Genomic DNA, 18132 nt, shown 5'->3' on the forward strand with positions numbered 1-18132 from the left:
TTTCAGATTTATAAGAATAACCATTGGAATCCAACAAACCTAAAGATATTAGGTTTCTTCTCAATTTAGGAACTAATCTAACATCATTGAGAATTTTAATAGAACCATCAGCAAGTTTTAGTTTAATAGCACCTATACCTGTTACCTCACATGCATCATCATTACCCATTAAGACTTTTCCCCCATTTATCTGTTTTAGATCTATAAACCAGTCTTTTCTAGGTGTCATGTGATAGGTGCATCCTGAATCTAAAACCCATTCTTCCCTAGACAACCCCTCAGTTAAAACTAAAACTTCAGCACTGTCATAGCCATCAAGTAGATTTACAGACTCATGTTTTTCATTATTTGAAGGAAAATTCAGTTTCTTTCTTTCAGGGCAGTTTCTTTTCATGTGGCCTTCTTTATGACAATTCCAACAAACTCTTCTTGGCCTAGATTTAAATCTATTAAATCTTTTATCTTTTTGTTGAAATTTCTTTTCAGTTCTGCCTCTTACTTGCAAGCCTTCACCTATGGTTTTCTTTTCTATCTTCATTTCTAAATCTTTTGACTTAAGAGCCCCTAAGACATCTTCTAAAGAAAGAGACTCTCTACCATATTTAATAGCAGCTTTTACATCTTTAAAAGTTTCAGGCAGTGAGTTCAAAATAATAATGGCTTGATTTTCATCAGAAATTTTCTCTTCTATATTAGCCAAATTAATAGTAATTTTATTGAACTCATCTAAGTTTTCTTCTAAAGACTTTCCTGGATCCATTTTAAAACCAAACAGTTGCTCTTTCAAATATATTTTATTAGTCAAAGATTTAGTCATATAAAGAGATTCAAGCTTCAACCATAATTTTGCAGCAGTACTAACATCATCAACTTGTCTTAAAACATTATCAGATAGATGTAAAATAAGCAAGCTATAAGCAGTTTCAAGTACCTCAGCCTTCTGAGATTCTGTCATATCAGAAGGTAAAGCATCTATACCCTCCAAGGCCTTTGCACACCTTTGATGCACCAAAATAGCCCTCATCTTTTTCCTCCAAATATTAAAATCATTTTTTCCATTAAACTGTTCTATTTCCAACCTTGTTGACCCCATTATGTTCTTTTTCTTTTTCTTTTAGTTTCTTTAATCCTACAAATACCAAAAGAAAATACAGCAGTACCAAGAAAGCAAAGTACTCACAACAAGAACACAATCTTTCTGAAAATATTCACATATATCAAGAAACACAGCACATATATTTCACCAAAATATATTGCAAAGCATGAAAACCAAACACGCCTCAAGATATACACAAGCAGCCGAATATAAACGGAAAAGAAGCAAAAATAGGTCACAAGATCACAGATCGGAAAGATCTTTTGTGGCTCTGATACCACTTGTTATAGATTTATATTTCCGAATCCAAAGATAATCCGATCTGAACAATATAAATGCGGAAAACAAGAAAAAATAGAATAACAAGATTTACTTGGTTCGGATCTCGTAAACGAAATCCTACATCCAAGGCAGAGGTGTTCCTCTAGTCAAATCCACTAATATCAAGTTCGATTTACAATATACAAACACACGTATCTCTCACTGTACATCAAAACAATATACAAGCAAATACACGACAATACAAAGTCAAAGAGCACCTGACTTCACCATAGAGACACCGCACATCGAACTCAGAGAGCAAACACAGCCACACAGCAGCCAAAACGCACAAGACGCACAAGAACAGAGAAGAAGAAAAAACCAGCAGCTCACGCCTCACTTTTCTCTCTATTCTCTCATCACTCTCTGCTTTAGTCGGCCAATATTATGTTTATATAGTTAGGTCAACAAAGATGCATGCCCATCAAGTTTACCAAACTGCCCTCACTTATAAATGAAATGACCCATGCATCCTTAAGCTCTAATTACGCTACTGCCCTTATAGTTTACAAACAAATATTACACACAGAGTTCTCGGTATTTCAAGAACAAGCTAATTGATTAATTACTTGTAGCTTTTGATCCAATTTTCAAGGCAACATAAGCTCCAATTCCCACAACCACAAGAGCTGCCACACCAACAGCAACAGCAACCTTATTTGTTTGCCTCTCTTCTTCAGTCTCTATTAACAATCCCTTCACTGCCTTCATGGCTGCATCTTTTATTCTCTTCATTTCCATCATACTTTCATCCCCACAAATTGTTACGACTTTATTATTCTTCTCTTTCTCTGGACTACCACTCTGTGAGAGAACAATTTCAACAACTTGTGGCAATTTCCGTGAAGTTTCATCTTCGCCCTTCCGAACCGTGCCTTCTTTGCTAATTCCTTCCTTTACGCTCAGAGTCATTGACAATTCTTTGCTAATTGTTTCTGCCTGGCTTTTCGTCTCTACAGCTGGCTGCGGCTTCTTTGGCATTGTGATTGTTAGAACTGAATTTTGCAACCTTGCCTCGATCTTATCAAGGTTACAATTCTGTGGGATTGTATAAATCTGATTGAACCGGCGCCATTTGCAAATTGCAGTTTGTGGCTCGACCTTTATCCGAATTTGGTAAGATCCCCGCACGCGCGTGACCCTCAATTGCTCCATCGAGAATCCTGTATTTGATTCGTAAGTGCAAATTGAATAATAACACCATAACACTTATGATATATCAGCTAATAAAATATTTTGTTAATTTTTTATTATCAATATAGATAATTTGATTACTATCTCTAGTTTAGTTATTAAAAGATTAACAATGAAATATATATTTTATTACAATTTTATCTTTATTAATTTTTTTAAAATTAATATAACAAGTAACATAAAAAATATTTTAAAATAATTATATTTAAAAATATTTAAATAAAATAGTACTTTAATATTTTTTATTATATCCCACTAAATTTAATCATTATTTAAATATATTAATTTTTATTAAATATAGTTTAACCTTCAAAATAATTTATTTTTGTGATAATGATTTTTTTTTTACCTGAACCAAACACAACCTAAAAGTAAAATAAATAATGAAGAGTAAGCGATAACAATGAATATATATACCAGGGAGATGCAGAGTTAAGACAAAATTATCTTTGCCCTCACTCAACTGAGCCGAGGGATGAAAATCCTCATAACTTAGAAGTCTGGGATCGATAGTACATGCACAAGTTTGTGATGTGTTAGCCATGATCGTTGTAGCTTGATGGTTTCTTTAGTGATGGTTAAGCAGATTGTTGTATGAATTTCAGGATGAGAGTTATGACAATGTGTTGTGTGGTGTGCTTTTAATATTGGGAAATAATTTATAAGGTGGTTTTGGTTTCTTAGCAATTACACTACACCATTCTTTGTTGAAAGGTTTGGTTTTGTCATGTCTCATCTTATGGGTTTGAAATAGGAAATCTGTTTGTCATTTTTTGAGAAACTTGTTGGAAAAACAAAGAGCAAATTCTTTGTTTGCCTTGTAATCTGAACCCTGAAAGGATGGAAGAGTCGGGTATTAGAAATGAATAATTATTTCCACAAGTTAGGGCAAGTCCACAAGTCCCACTAAAAAGGAAAAGGAAAGAAGGATGCGCAGAAAATGAGCATATTCATTGTTGCACAAATTAATTTTGCAAGTACAAAAGAGGTAACTTGAGGTATAAAAAAAGAAGTATAAGAAACTATTAGTTTAAATCTCTTTTGATAATATATCAAAATCAGACTTATAATTTATCTGATTCAGTGATTATAAAAACAGTTGTAAAAAATGGTAATCCAACTTAGATGGGATTTTTTGTTAAAAAAATAGTAATTCTACAATTCATTTAAATACAGGAAGTTCTAATCACTGTATCATTGTAATAATTCTTTTAGGCTATGTTTATTAAATAATGCTAAATATACAAATAAATCTTATTAATTTATCCAATTTAAGTAATTTTGAAATGTAAGAAAAAATAACGATCGTATCACTCAATTGCACATTGACATGTTAGTTTGTATAGATAAATTTATAAAATTTATTTGTACTATAATTTTATTCATATTTATTCAAGGTTATACACAAACACATTAAACCTGTGCTAGAAACAAATCATCTTGTGTTGTGTCATAGCACAATCCATTAATGTAATTCATTTCAGTTGGTCGGATTTTACATAATACGACACGTTTTACGTATTTTTCACTTATACATATCCAAAATGCCATAATGTACAAATTAGATTTTCTTTAAATCCTGACCTCTTTTAAATATTGCTTCAACTCTAATTTTTGTAAAGCTTTTTCCTGAAAGATAATGTGAAGCTTAATCTCACATCTACTCTATCATACATACTTAAAATGCATCTAAATTGAAAAAAATAAGTGTAGTTCATTTAGTCTCATAGCATAAAAAGGTGAAGGATGTGAAGTTTAATCTCATATTTGCTCTCTCATTGTGTGGAAGGAAGAACTACTAAAATTAAAATTTTTCGTAAAATCACTCAACTCGACTCAAATCAAATTATTCATGTTTGCCAAAATGAATACATAAGATTAATTCCTAACCAATCGGATATTGCATTAAGACTTAAAATTTTATTACCTAATGATATTCCTTAAATCTTAAAATTGTATGTGTCTAGTTCTAGAATTTTAGTATAAATTGCTCTAATTTGTTCTAGGATATATTTAAGAATAGTTTTATGCACATAAATAATAAATATAAATTTATAAACAGACAATAACATGTCATTATGTCTTTTATTGTACATTTAAAGAAGAAACAAAATACAAATCTCAAAAGAAGAGAAGAGGTAGATTTGTACCTCTCATCCGGGAGGATGATGTTGCTTGCACAAGATGACTTGCTTGGTGATTGGCTAGAGATGGGTTGCTTCGGTCCACCGATGGCTAGCTTGGTCGGTAGAGGTTGGGGCACACCGTGTGCTCCTACTTTGCTTTTGGAATTATGATTGAGGCAGAGTATGAATTTGGATTGTGTGATATTGAAATTTGCCTACAATTTTTTTTCTATTTTATACAAATCGTGTTCGAATTATGAGTGGTAAACCGAACACACCCGTTTCATAGTCATGTCAAAATTACTCAATCCAAACCACTTTCTTAACTTGTATCTCATTGAATTAATGAATCGTGTTGCAAATTGCTAGCTCTACATCAAATGATCTTACCACATCCATATTATCTAAAAATATGAAGTTATTCAATGTCAAGTGCCAAGCATCACCTTTATGTTCTAGGATACACGAACCCTAACTACGTCAAGATGTTCCAATTGCAAAATAAGAAATTATACCATAAAGAGACGTGAATGAACTTTTTTATAATCAAACCAAAACCTAAGACTTTTGAAATAGTAGCAGTTTGAAATAGTGAATGCAACAGGGCAATACTTGATCTTGAATGAATTCATCGATGAATAATATAATGAAAATTCAGAGAAAGAGGCCTACTATCATACATCTACTAAATTAGCTTAAAGTTATATCAGTGAAAAGAACAGTAGGACAAAGCATTTTGAGGTCATACTATATATTAAGAAAAAGTTCTAAAGATGAGTTTAGGGTTATTCCAAAAATGGAGAACATATCACCGGTTTGCATATTTACAACTTTTATGGCGGAACAGGGCAAGGTTACCTCTCATTTTGTAGATTTGGATCAACCTTGTGTAGAATCCGTCACTTTTTTGGATGTCGATCCAATGGTAAAAACCAACGATTTTAAAACCGGAATGAATCGGCCAGTTCAATCCAATCCTAAAACTGGCTCCAAGTCTGGTCTGGTTAATATAAAAAATCAATTTTGTTATTTACTCAATCAAACCCAATCAAAATTGGCCAGATGAACGGGTCAAAAATTAGGTTTGATCAGATTTGACCAAAATTTTTATTTTTTTTAATTTTAATTTGATAATAAGTTGAACTGATTGATTCTTCGGTTGAACTTGTCGAATCATGAATCAGTAAGATAATTGGTTCAATTACCAGTCCAATTTTAAAAACATTGATAAAAACTAGTAAAACTCTACCAAAAAACATATAATTTACACCTGCTTTAGTTGTCATTTAGCTAATTCCACAAAACAATTTTTTCCAGGATGCAGTTTTGCCTACATATCAAACATAATGTCTAAAGACTTTCCTGATTTTACATTTTGGACAGACATGAACTACTAAAATATAAATCAGTACAAAAACTACATTCAGCCTAATCAAAGAATAAAAAGGAATTATGGGTATCCTGGTCTACCATAGATTTAGATTTAGATTTTACTTTTGACAACCTACCAGAAGTTTTCACAGGTTTTCTGACTTTCTCTGCCTGCAGCTCTAATCCCTCCTCTGAAGGTTTCTGTTTTCTTTTTAAGTGTGTCCCTCCAGTGTCTTCTGCAGCAAAATTGTCCATCATAACTTAATAATTCAAATTAAAGCATAAGAAACTAGTAAGTTCAAATGAAAATCCAGAAAAAACGAATTTTCCATTTAAACTAACAAGTAGTGAATACTATTGTGCTAATTTACCAAAACTGAAATCTATGTTTGCGTCTCTCTTGCTAATAACAGAGCTAGCAAGGGATTTTCAACTTCATCCGAAACTGCCATTTTAATTGTCTTCCTAAGAGCAAACCAGGCATAACAAATAAAACCAATGTTATCCTCACATTATAACATGAATGAAAACTCTACTTAATTATCCATTGGCTAAGAAACACTGCAATGGAATATTTTTTGGGAAAGTACAGCTTTTGGCTGAATGATCTCCCAACTTTCCTCCACTATTTCTTTTTAACATACTCATAAATTTCCCCACCTGACCTAAGAGTCAACCAAGCCAGAAATTTCTGCTTTAATTAAAAACTTTCACACTGAGGTTTATACAGTTCTCTTTTCCTCTTCTTTTTTTTTTTTTTTGGAAATATATACATATGTACAGATGACATTTCTTTTAATTTTCTACTAAACACTGTGGTTAGTGGATTTACGTGGTAAGCGAGTGTTGAGGTTCAACCACAGTGAGAAATACAGTAACCTGGTCATTCGATGAACTAACTATGAAGTTGAACCACTAAAATTAGATTGTTCCTATAAAAAAAAAAAAAAGAAATCCCAGGAATATAGCTCAATCTCAAAGAATTTTAACTGGTATAATGTTTACTTCAAGAGGACTTGATGCATGGTTTGCCACTTGACCATTTTGCCCAGCCTCTTCAGAAAGAGGGGATCCAGAATGATTGCGATCCATCAACTTAGAAGAACTCCCACCAATCTTGTCTTGCTGTGCAGGAACATCAGGGCAAGGAATGGCAGGCAAGAAGCACAGCTCTGCTTGTGGCAAGGAATGGCAGGCAAAGAACCACCAATCCTTATCGGTCGTCATAATGTCAACTTCTTCATCTTCGTTAACATCTGATTCCTTGACCTGCATTCAGATGCATGAACATTTTTAAAAACATGGATAAGAAGCAAAAGATCTACTCAGCTGATCTCTTTTACTTGTTTACCTTTTCAGTTTCAAGAATTAAATCAAATTCATCTTCGCGTTCCACGTATTCTTCATTTTCCTCAAGCTCTTTAAATTCGGGGGCAAACGCACTCCAGTTCTCAGTATAATCTTTGGCCCAGATATAAACCCAGCCAGTCAAAGAAACAGGAACAATAATAGGATGAACAGGATGCCATGCTAGATCTATCAATGCTTCCTTGGGACCTTCAAGAATTTTCACAAGGTGCCGGGCCCTGTCACATATGTAAATCTTGCGTTCCCCTTTGCTTGCAGAACCACCAATTACCCACCCACCATCACCACCGAAACATGGGGCTTTCCAATGCATCTTGGTGATGGTATCTTGAAACTCACGGAAAAGTGCCAAGCACTTTGATCCAACCAATTTCAGCTCCTCAACACTGTCTGTCTCATCAATAGTCCTGTCAAGGTCATCAAGGGCTCCGAGTACATTTTTTAATGGCAGAAGATTGTCATATATCCTGATAGTCTGATCATTCAAATTTGTGAGATACTGCCCATTCCTGCTGAATACTATATTTTTTATCACAGCACACCCAGAAATAGGAACCCAGGCACACAATTCATTGCTATTGTAATCTATTATAAGTATTTCCCCTTTGGAATTGCCCATTTAAACAAGATCTCCATGCTTGTTGAACCATGCAGCAGTAGGAGTGAAGGGAGGAGTTCCCTCTGAATATTTGTTCCGGGACGGAGGAGCAACTCCATTACTAATGTCAGAAACTGTAACTGGAGTGTTCTTGTGTCTCCTGTATTTAAGTCAACAACCATGGGAGCAGATGAGAGTGGCAAGCCAAGCAGATAGATGGAGTAGATGAACCAGGATCTAGACGAGCTTGCAGTATGATTTGCTGCAGAACAATGCGGGTAATCCTTTCTCCCTTAAGGGACATCCCAAAGTGTTAACGATTTGTCTGCAGCAGAGACAAGAATACGATGACCATACTTTGACCAGCAGCCTCTTGTTATGGCAGCGCACATTCTTTATCCGGAAGCTCCTTTGCAATTTCTCTGGTCTCAAAATCCCAGATAACGCAGCTCCCATCAGAGCATCCAGCTGACAAGAATAAGGGAACAAGTCCAAACAGTGAGCAGGAAATATCATAGAATATCCCCAAGTGATTCTGACATCAGTTTCTTCAACCACCCAAAATTCTTACAGTTGACTGAACTGAAGTATATATGAAATAACCATAACATTTAAAGAGGCAACTAGTAAATAAAGGGAAAAGTTGTTTCCACACTTATTGCTCACTGAAAAGTTACAGATCAACAGCGTGATCACATCTTATCCAACTTATTCTGCTAAACATCTTGCAAAACTTGCTGTGCAATGACGAGTGTCCAATGGTAATTATGGCTTTCCAAAACTTTCTCTTTCTTTGCTGATACACATAGTAAGATAGGTAAATATCATGTTTAAAGTACCTACCGAAATCGAGAACCAAAGTATTTTATATGTCTAAAAACTATTCTCACAACCAGAATTACTTTGAAGCAATATGACTTTAGAACTTATCGGACGCCTGGAATTGGCAGCTGTTGTAAACTATTCTACCCTTACCATTATTTCGAGCATCTCAAAATCTCAATTGCACTTACCACATTCACTGCCCATTTTACAACAAGCAATCGAATCAATAAAAGAAGACAAAAAAACAATAACAAGTCAAAATTTGATAAATCACCTTATAATTTTATTATTTTTTAGTCACGATCTCCTTCGGCATTGTGATTAATACAATCTCATCTTCTTCTAGCCAAGTTGCTTGAACCTTATCTGGGATACAATTTTTTGGAATCGTGTAAGCTTGGTTGAATCGGCTCCATCTGTTATCAGCAACCTGCCGCTCTCCCTGAATTCGGACTATGCCAGGTGAACACGCGCATCTAATACTTATTTTCTCCTTCGTGAATTCTGCATATCAAACTTTCTTATTCTTTTGGGTATACAAGTTAAAAATTTTGAGTGAAGAACATATGATTCGGGAATTTGCATGTGCATGAATGAATTTAGTAATTGTAAGGGAACCCTAAACAGCAACAAAAAAGGTTAAAAATAAAACTTACGAGGAAGATGTACAGTTAAGTAATGGTTATCTTTGTCTTCTGTCCAGTCGGTCGTTATAAGCTTATGATCAAACATAGGAGATTGTGGTCTCTTAGCCATATTCTTGAAGTTCGTATATAATTAAGCAAATACTGATGAAAGTTCTTGAATTTGTGTTGTGCTTTTATGGTTGACAATATTGAGGAGATTGGTGGAGGCTTCTTAAGAATAACAGTATTGTTTGTTGGGTCGGTGGGTTTTGTGACGTCTTTATTTGTTGGTGTTTGAATAGGAAGAGATATTAATTAAAATAAGCAATAATATGTCCGTTTAAATGTTTTTAGACCAATTATAATACTTTTTACTTTTATAAGCAAATTAATATTTTTATTCCAATAATACCCCCTTCTCATTTCACATAACTAATCTACTTACGTAATTTTCATCTTATTTCACCATCATCTCCTCTCTCAACGCTCTTCTTCTATCAATACTCCAACGACTGCATATTTTATCTGTGCTCTCTCTGTTATTCATCATCATCATATATTAAATAAATTTCTTTTGCGTTTCCTTTATATAAATAGTAATCTGTATCCAGAAAACTATAAAGCTAATAACTTTTCTAGAGATAAAAAGTTAAAAATTGTAATCAGCACCTCTGAGTGCTTGAATCTTTTTAGGGTTATTTATATTTGTGCATTCAATAGTTTTGTTATCTAGATCTAAGTAAAAACGAAAATTGCAGTAAATTTCTGGTAAATTGCGTGTTTGCGTTTGCGTTTGCGTGGTTTGCTTTTGCGTGGTTACTTATCTTTTTTAAATTTCTTTTGTGCAAGAGATATGGGTAAACTAATATATTTGCTTGGATATGGTGGACATTGGGTTAACGGAGGTGATAATAGTTTGAAATACGTTGGTGGAGTACAAACATTTGTATCAATTAGTAAAAAAATAAATTTTGATGAATTTGTAGAAACAGTGTGTTCTCGTTTGGGCATTAATCAAAGTTACAATATTGTAAAAATTTACATGCAAAATCCAACTACCTATAGTGATTTACTGTATTTATTGAAGGATGATTTTGATATACGGATTATGATGAGATTATCAAAGACTATTCATATATATATAATTACTGATTTCTTTATACAGGGTTTTTAGGGGAGGGATGTATGTTTAATTAAAATTTAATAATTTGTGTGGCATTTTACTTTCAATCTCGTGAGTATTGAGTAAAAAATTAAAAGTGATGTTACATTGTTGAGCACTATATATTATTATATCAAGGAAAAATCTTCATTTTAACCATTCATTATGTTATTTTGCGCGAGTTTGTGCAGTTAGCGTGGTTAGTGTTGTGTTTGCGTACTTTGCGCGATTTGCGTGCTTTGCGCGATTTGCATGCTTTGCGAGGTTTGCGCAGTTTTGCGAGTTTGTGCACTCTGAGAGGTTTGCGTAGTGTTGTAAATTTGTGAGACTTTCGGCTTTCGACGGCCACACTTTCAGGCATCCATTAACACCGAAACTATGTCATTGTATACCATTCAAAACATTCATATACATAAGTCGATAGATTTAAAGTTCCACTGTAAAAACCCTAGCCACCACCATAACCACCACAACCGACGCACATTCTTAGAAAGATCTTTTTTTTCATCCAATCAATAACATCCCAACATCAAACCATACCCACAATAGATTATTTACACCCGATCAATGAGGATTATATAAACCAAATAAATAAATACAAATGATAACTAACCTGTAAAACTATTATTGATATATTGTTGGTTCTATATATTTTGCTGCTTTTACTGCTTTTAGGATATTCGCCTGTGATTTTTGCTCTGTATTTTCAAATTTCAGATTTCGACCTTCTCTTTTCCGTTTTCGACAAAATTAACTTTCAAAGTGGTTCACTTTGGATTTTACTTGGTTTTTCAACATAAGGGTAAAATGGATAAAAAAAATATTGTTTGGTTAAATTGGTCAAACTTTTTTACGTTGGCCTAAAAACGTATAAACGGATAAATTTTTGCTTATTTTAATTAATTTCCCGAATAGGAAATCCTTTGTTCATTTTATGAGCAACAAATACTTCTTGTACAAATAAAAGGCAAATTCTTTGTTTGCCCATAAGTATTTGGGGGCGGGGCGGGCCGGGATTGTTTGCATTAACGAAGATTTCAGCGAAGAAATGGAAAGAGAGAAAGAAAGACAGAGAAAATGGGTATTTTAATTGCTGCATGAATTAATCAAGAAAAAAAATTATTTGTGAAAGTGAAATTATTAATTTTAACTAGAGATGTCAATGGGTCAGGTCGGGCTGGCTTTGGCTTGGCCCATTGGGCTAATAGGCCGTGCCTAAGGCCCAAACAGTAATGGGCCTTCGGATCGGGCTGACCCATTGAAATATAAAGGCCCAAGGCCGAGCCTTAATCAGGTCGTGCTAGGCTTTAATCGGGCCGGCCCGACCCATTTAATCAATTTTTAAAAAAATTTTTAATTAAAATTTTTTAACATATATTTTTTTCAATTATTAAAACCAATAACAGTATCACGAATATTTTATTTATAATCTCTCACTTGTGGAGGAGGAATACCGTGGTTATATGATGAAAAATATTATAAATTGATAACATAGTACAAATAAATTAATTTATATACGGTATAAATTACAAAACTTAAATAAAATATATCTACTATTTAACATTTATCTACTCATCTTCTATATTTAAATCTTTGAATTCTTCAAAGATAAATAATTATTATTTGTGAATTTAGATATTTTATAATTTTTGTAATGATAAAATTAAAATAAAAATGAAATTGTAAATATAAAGAATTATTATTTACGAATTTATATATTTTTTGAAAGAGAGTTAATGAGATTGAAAATATAATGAAATAATTGAAATTGAGAGATTAAAAGATTTATAAATAAAAGTAAAAATAAAGGAAAATAGAATAGATTTATTTAAAAAAATAAATTAATTAAAAAAAATTATGCAGAGGCCAATCTACCCTTCCGCCAAGTGGCAGAAGCATAAATCTGCTTTTGCCCTGCTTCTGTTGCCTTTTGTTTATGCCACCCAGAAAAAAAAAAATTTATTTTATAAGCAGTGTCGGGTCTGGCCAACCCATGAGCCTAATATTAAAGCCCTAAGCCCGGCCCGATAGACCTATGGGCTTGGCCCGACACTTTACAGTGTCGGGTTGTGCTTTATCATGCTCAGGCTTTTTTCGTGCTTCGGGCCGGGCTCCATTTGGCCCGGCCCAATTGATGTGTCTAATTGTAACTATCATGGGGTTACTTTTTGGATAAGACCATCACTATTCAAATATATGTATAGGGTATTCAAGATGATAATATATAAACAATATTATATATATTTATTTTGAATATATAATTATATTTATATTTCTATACATCGTCATATGATTAGGTATTATTTTAATTTTAATTTAAAATCACTCAATTATGTGATGACGCATACATATGTATATACTCAAAGTAAGTACACATAGTTTTATTGATAATATATACCTAAACAGTAATATATTACTATATAATTGAATAGTTTTAAATTAAAGTTAAAATAATACTTAATCATATGATGTAATATTATTGTTCGTATATAAAATTATGTATATAATTTTATTGATTCAAGTTAGAGGGCCAAGTTCAAATTAAAACAATATGGAATTTATTATTAGAGGGGTCGAGAACATGGTTGCACCTATCTATAATATACTATATATATATTATACGATACATAAAAACATATTATAAGATATGATATAATATAGTTAGAAAATGATACATCATAAGAATGTATAAAAATGGTATGATACGGTGAATAGATCTAACAATATGAATTAATATACTTTTTTAGAAAAATGATGAAGTGATAAAGATGTATTTAAAAAATTTTAAAATTTTAAAAATTATTTGTAATATTTTTAAAATGAGATTTATCTATTAGAATTTTTTATTATTTTTATTAATATTATTTTTAAAAAATGTATACTATCACATCAAATAAAATAAATCACGGTTTTTATGAGTAACCTTGTAATTATGGAATCAGGTAAATTAAAAATTTGATTTTGATATATCACCAGAAGAAACTTGAATTCATATTACCCATGAAGGTGGATGCGAAACTTATTTAGATGGATCATGCAAAAAAAAAAAAAAAACAAAGAAGGTTGAATTGGATTTCTTTTTTTTCCCTGAAAAGAAATGTTTTATTAGAGAAAGCTTTTGGCAAAATTGAAACACGTGAAAGGAGTTTTCCAAGAATCTTGGATAACCTAATTAAAGAATCTTTCTTTGCCTCATCCAGAGAAAGGAATGTTTAGAAGATTATGCCGTCAAAACTTTGTAAAATATGAAATATTGTCAAACTGAAGTGAAAGTCATTAAAATTTTCCCAAGAAATTATTCATAGAAATTCCAAATATGAAATATTGTCAAGAAAGGAATGTTTATTTCTAAATTTTATTCACTTTTAAAACATAAATACAAGTTAATCAATCACAGAGTTCTCGGTATTTCAAGAACAAGCTAATTGATTAATTACTTGTAGCTTTTGATCCAATTTTCAAGGCAACATAAGCTCCAATTCCCACAACCACAAGAGCTGCCACACCAACAGCAACAGCAACCTTATTTGTTTGCCTCTCTTCTTCAGTCTCTATTAACAATCCCTTCACTGCCTTCATGGCTGCATCTTTTATTCTCTTCATTTCCATCATACTTTCATCCCCACAAATTGTTACGACTTTATTATTCTTCTCTTTCTCTGGACTACCACTCTGTGAGAGAACAATTTCAACAACTTGTGGCAATTTCCGTGAAGTTTCAACACTCGGAGTCATTGACAATTCTTTGCTAAGTCCTTCCTTTACGCTCAGAGTCATTGACAATTCTTTGCTAATTGTTTCCGCCTGGCTTTTCGTCTCTACAGCTGGCTGCGGCTTCTTTGGCATTGTGATTGTTAGAACTGAATTTTGCAACCTTGCCTCGATCTTATCAAGGTTACAATTCTGTGGGATTGTATAAATCTGATTGAACCGGCGCCATTTGTAAATTGCAAATTGTGGCTCGACCTTTATCCGAATTTGGTAAGATCCCCGCACGCGCGTGACCTTCAATTGCTCCTTCGTGAATCCTGTACTTGATTCGTAAGTACAAACTGAATAATAACACTTATTATATATCAGCTAATAAAATATTTCGTTAATTTCTTATTATCAATATAAATAATTTGATTATCATCTCTAGTTTATTATAATTTTATCTTTATTAATTTTTTAAAATTAATATAACAAGTAACATAAAAAATATTTTTAAATAATTATATTTAAAAATATTTAAATAAAATAATATTTTAATATTTTTTATTATATCCCACTAAATCTAATAATTATTTAAATATATCAATTTTTATTAAATATAGTTTAACCTTCACAATAATTTATTTTTGTGATAATAATTCTTTTTTTACCTGAACCAAACACAATATAAAGGTAAAATAAATAATGAAGAGTAAGTGATAAAAATGAATATATATACCAGGGAGATGCAGAGTTAAGATAAAATTATCTTTGCCCTCATTGAACTCAGTCGAGGGATGAAAATCCTCATAACTTAGAAGTCTGGGATCGGTAATACATGCACAAGTTTGTGATGTGTTAGCCATGATCGTTGTAGCTTGATGGTTTCTTTAGTGATGGTTAAGCAGATTGCTGCATGAATTTCAGGATAAGAGTTATGACAATGTGTTGTGTGGTGTGCTTTTAATATTGGGAAATAATTTATAAGGTGGTTTTGGTTTCTTAGCAATTACACTACACCATTCTTTGTTGAAAGGTTGGGTTTTGTCATGTCTCATCTTATGGGTTTGAAATAGGAAATCTGTTTGTCATTTTTTGAGAAACTTGTTGGAAAAACAAAGAGCAAATTCTTTGTTTGCCTTGTAATCTGAACCCTGAAAGGATGGAAGAGTCGGGTATTAGAAATGAATAATTATTTCCACAAGTTAGGGCAAGTCCACAAGTCCCACTAAAAAGGAAAAGGAAAGAAGGATGCGCAGAAAATGAGCATATTCATTGTTGCACAAATTAATTTTGCAAGTACAAAAGAGGTAACTTGAGCTATAAAAGAAGAAGTATAAAAACTATGAGTTTAAATCTCTTTTGATAATATATCAAAATCAGACTTATAATTTATCTGATTCAGTGATTATAAAAACAGTTGTAAAAAATGGTAATCCAACTTAGATGGGATTTTTTGTTAAAAAAATAGTAATTCTACAATTCATTTAAGTACAGTAAGTTCTAATCACTGTATCATTGTAATAATTTTGTTAGGCTATGTTTATTAAATAATGCTAAATATACAAATAAATCTTATTAATTTATCCAATTTAAGTAATTTTGAAATGTAAGAAAAAATAACGATCGTACCACTCAATTCATATTGACACGTTAGTTTGTATAGATAAATTTGTAAAATTTATTTGTGCTATAATTTTATTCATATTTATTTAAGGTTATACGCAAACACATTAAACATGTGCTAGCAACAAATCATCTTGTGTTGTGTCATAGCACAATCCATTAATCTAATTTGCTTCGATTGGTCGGATTTTATATAATACGACATATTTTACGTATTTTTCACTTATACATAACTTGAATCAACCTCATTTTTTATTTACAATCCTAAAAACATAAATGGAAAAAAAAAACCCATAATAATTTATATATAATATAAGTAATAAAAAATAAGGCTAATTTGTCAATAGTATATAATAAATATTGATTAAAAAATAAATTCATTTTCAATTGAAAAAAAAAACATTTAAAAAAAAAAAGACAACCCCTGGACTACTTAAACTTGAAAAAAAAGCATGTAATAAGAAATTAACAAAATAAAAAATTAGTATTTATTGGCTTCAAATAATCAATTAAAATAATATATAACTAAAATTAAGTTCTTACAAGATACATCTCATTAAAATGGAGAGTTGAAGCATTGTGCTGATAAAATATCTTATTTGCTTGTATCCATATTTGTAATATTGTTTCACTCCATTAGCTTGTGCATCAACAAAAATAGGAAATAATTAAAAATAAGAATATAAATTATATTTGAAACTATGATTTTAATAAGTCAATAGTAAGGTTACCAGTTTGACCAATCAATCAATCTCTAGTGCAAATGAATATTTCAACTGCATTTGGATTTAGCACGTTTTTATCTTGATTAAGAATCCGATCACCAACACTAAAACATGATTTAAAAGCAGTTGTAGATAATGAAATACGAAAAACTTCTTGAGCTATCGAAGCTAAATGACGATGGCAAAATTAATTTTCTTTCCAAAATGCCATAATGTACAAATTAGATTTTCTTTAAATCCCGAACTCTTCTAAATATTGCTTTAACTCTGATTTTTGTAAAGCTTTTTCCGGAAAGATAATGTGAAGCTTAATCTCATATCTACTCTTCCATACATACTTAAAATGCATCTAAATTGAAAAAAATAAGTGTAGTTCATTTAGTCTCATAGCATAAAAAGGTGAAGGATGTGAAGTTTAATCTCATATTTGTTCTCTCATTGTGTGGGAGGAAGAACTGCTAAAATTAAAATTTTTCGTAATATCACTCAACCCGACTCAATTTAAAGTATTCATGTCTGCCAAAATGAATATATAAGATTACCTCCTAACCAATTGGATATTGCATTAAGACTTAAAATTTTATTACCTAATCATGTCTCCAAATGATATTCTCGAAATCTTAAAATTGCATGTTTCTAGTTCTATAATTTAAGTATAAATTGCTCCAATTTGTTCTAGGATATATTTAAGTATAAAATTTTGTACCTCTCATCCGGGAGGGTGATGTTACTCGCACGAGAGGACTTGCTTGGTGATTGGTTGGAGATGGGTTGCTTCGGTCCACTGATGGTTGGCTTTGTCGTTAGAGGTTGGGACACACCATGTGCTTCTACTTTGCTTTTGGAATTATGTATTGGATACAGGTCCACCCATGACAGGTCGACTTGATCCGATTTTGTTAACTGTCAAAGGACAGTTACTAGTGGTTAATAATTGGTAGTTGGACTCTTATATAAAGTCCTAACTGTCTCCTAAAAGTGATATACGCTATTTTTAAAAAGGGAAGAATTCTCCACCCAATACAAATGCACAAATCCTGTCTCCCAAAATGAAAAGCAATACGTAGGCAAATGGCATCGTGAAAATAGGCTAACGTCAACACCTCACACAGTATTCGAAAATGCTTCATCAAAAATCGAAACGGGTACACAAATCCTTATTTACAGATTGCACATAATTTGATTTTGACATGTTTAATTATTCCCAACATTGATATCAAAACCTAGGATACATATTTGTTATGTTTTCTGTGAATCGTATTGCATATATTGTGCAAATTAAAATCTGTGTATTGAATTTTGTTTTTAAAAATTTGTTTTTGGGCACGAATTTAATTCGAGCAAAATTGCATGAAATTGATGTTGGAAAACATGTTGGATGAATGACTGGAATGATATTAC

At 31.9% G+C, this 18132-nt stretch overlaps 2 protein-coding genes and 1 pseudogene across 3 annotated transcripts; all 3 read right to left on the minus strand.

The window, feature by feature from the left end:
* Positions 1–1855: 1855 nt before the first annotated feature.
* LOC123193542 (inactive protein RESTRICTED TEV MOVEMENT 2-like) lies at positions 1856–2608 on the minus strand. The gene has a single exon (XM_044606576.1). The coding sequence runs from the start codon at positions 2570–2572 to the stop codon at positions 1979–1981; it is 594 nt and encodes a 197-aa protein (XP_044462511.1). The 5' UTR covers positions 2573–2608; the 3' UTR covers positions 1856–1978.
* A 3557-nt stretch (positions 2609–6165) lies between these two features.
* On the minus strand, positions 6166–9655 carry LOC123193172 (annotated as a pseudogene).
* A 4354-nt stretch (positions 9656–14009) lies between these two features.
* LOC123193540 (inactive protein RESTRICTED TEV MOVEMENT 2-like) lies at positions 14010–15473 on the minus strand. Of its 2 annotated transcripts, none has more exons than XM_044606572.1 (2): positions 15120–15473; positions 14010–14739 (listed from the first exon to the last, which is right to left on the minus strand). In XM_044606572.1, the coding sequence occupies exons 1-2, from the start codon at positions 15244–15246 to the stop codon at positions 14117–14119; spliced, it is 750 nt and encodes a 249-aa protein (XP_044462507.1). In that variant the 5' UTR covers positions 15247–15473; the 3' UTR covers positions 14010–14116. The 2 variants fall into 2 exon arrangements, with proteins under 2 accessions (XP_044462507.1, XP_044462508.1); XM_044606573.1 differs by having other exon boundaries at positions 14010–14715; positions 15120–15462.
* Positions 15474–18132: the final 2659 nt, after the last annotated feature.

This window comes from Mangifera indica, chromosome 12, assembly GCF_011075055.1.
Source record: "Mangifera indica cultivar Alphonso chromosome 12, CATAS_Mindica_2.1, whole genome shotgun sequence".
NCBI lineage: Eukaryota > Viridiplantae > Streptophyta > Magnoliopsida > Sapindales > Anacardiaceae > Mangifera > Mangifera indica.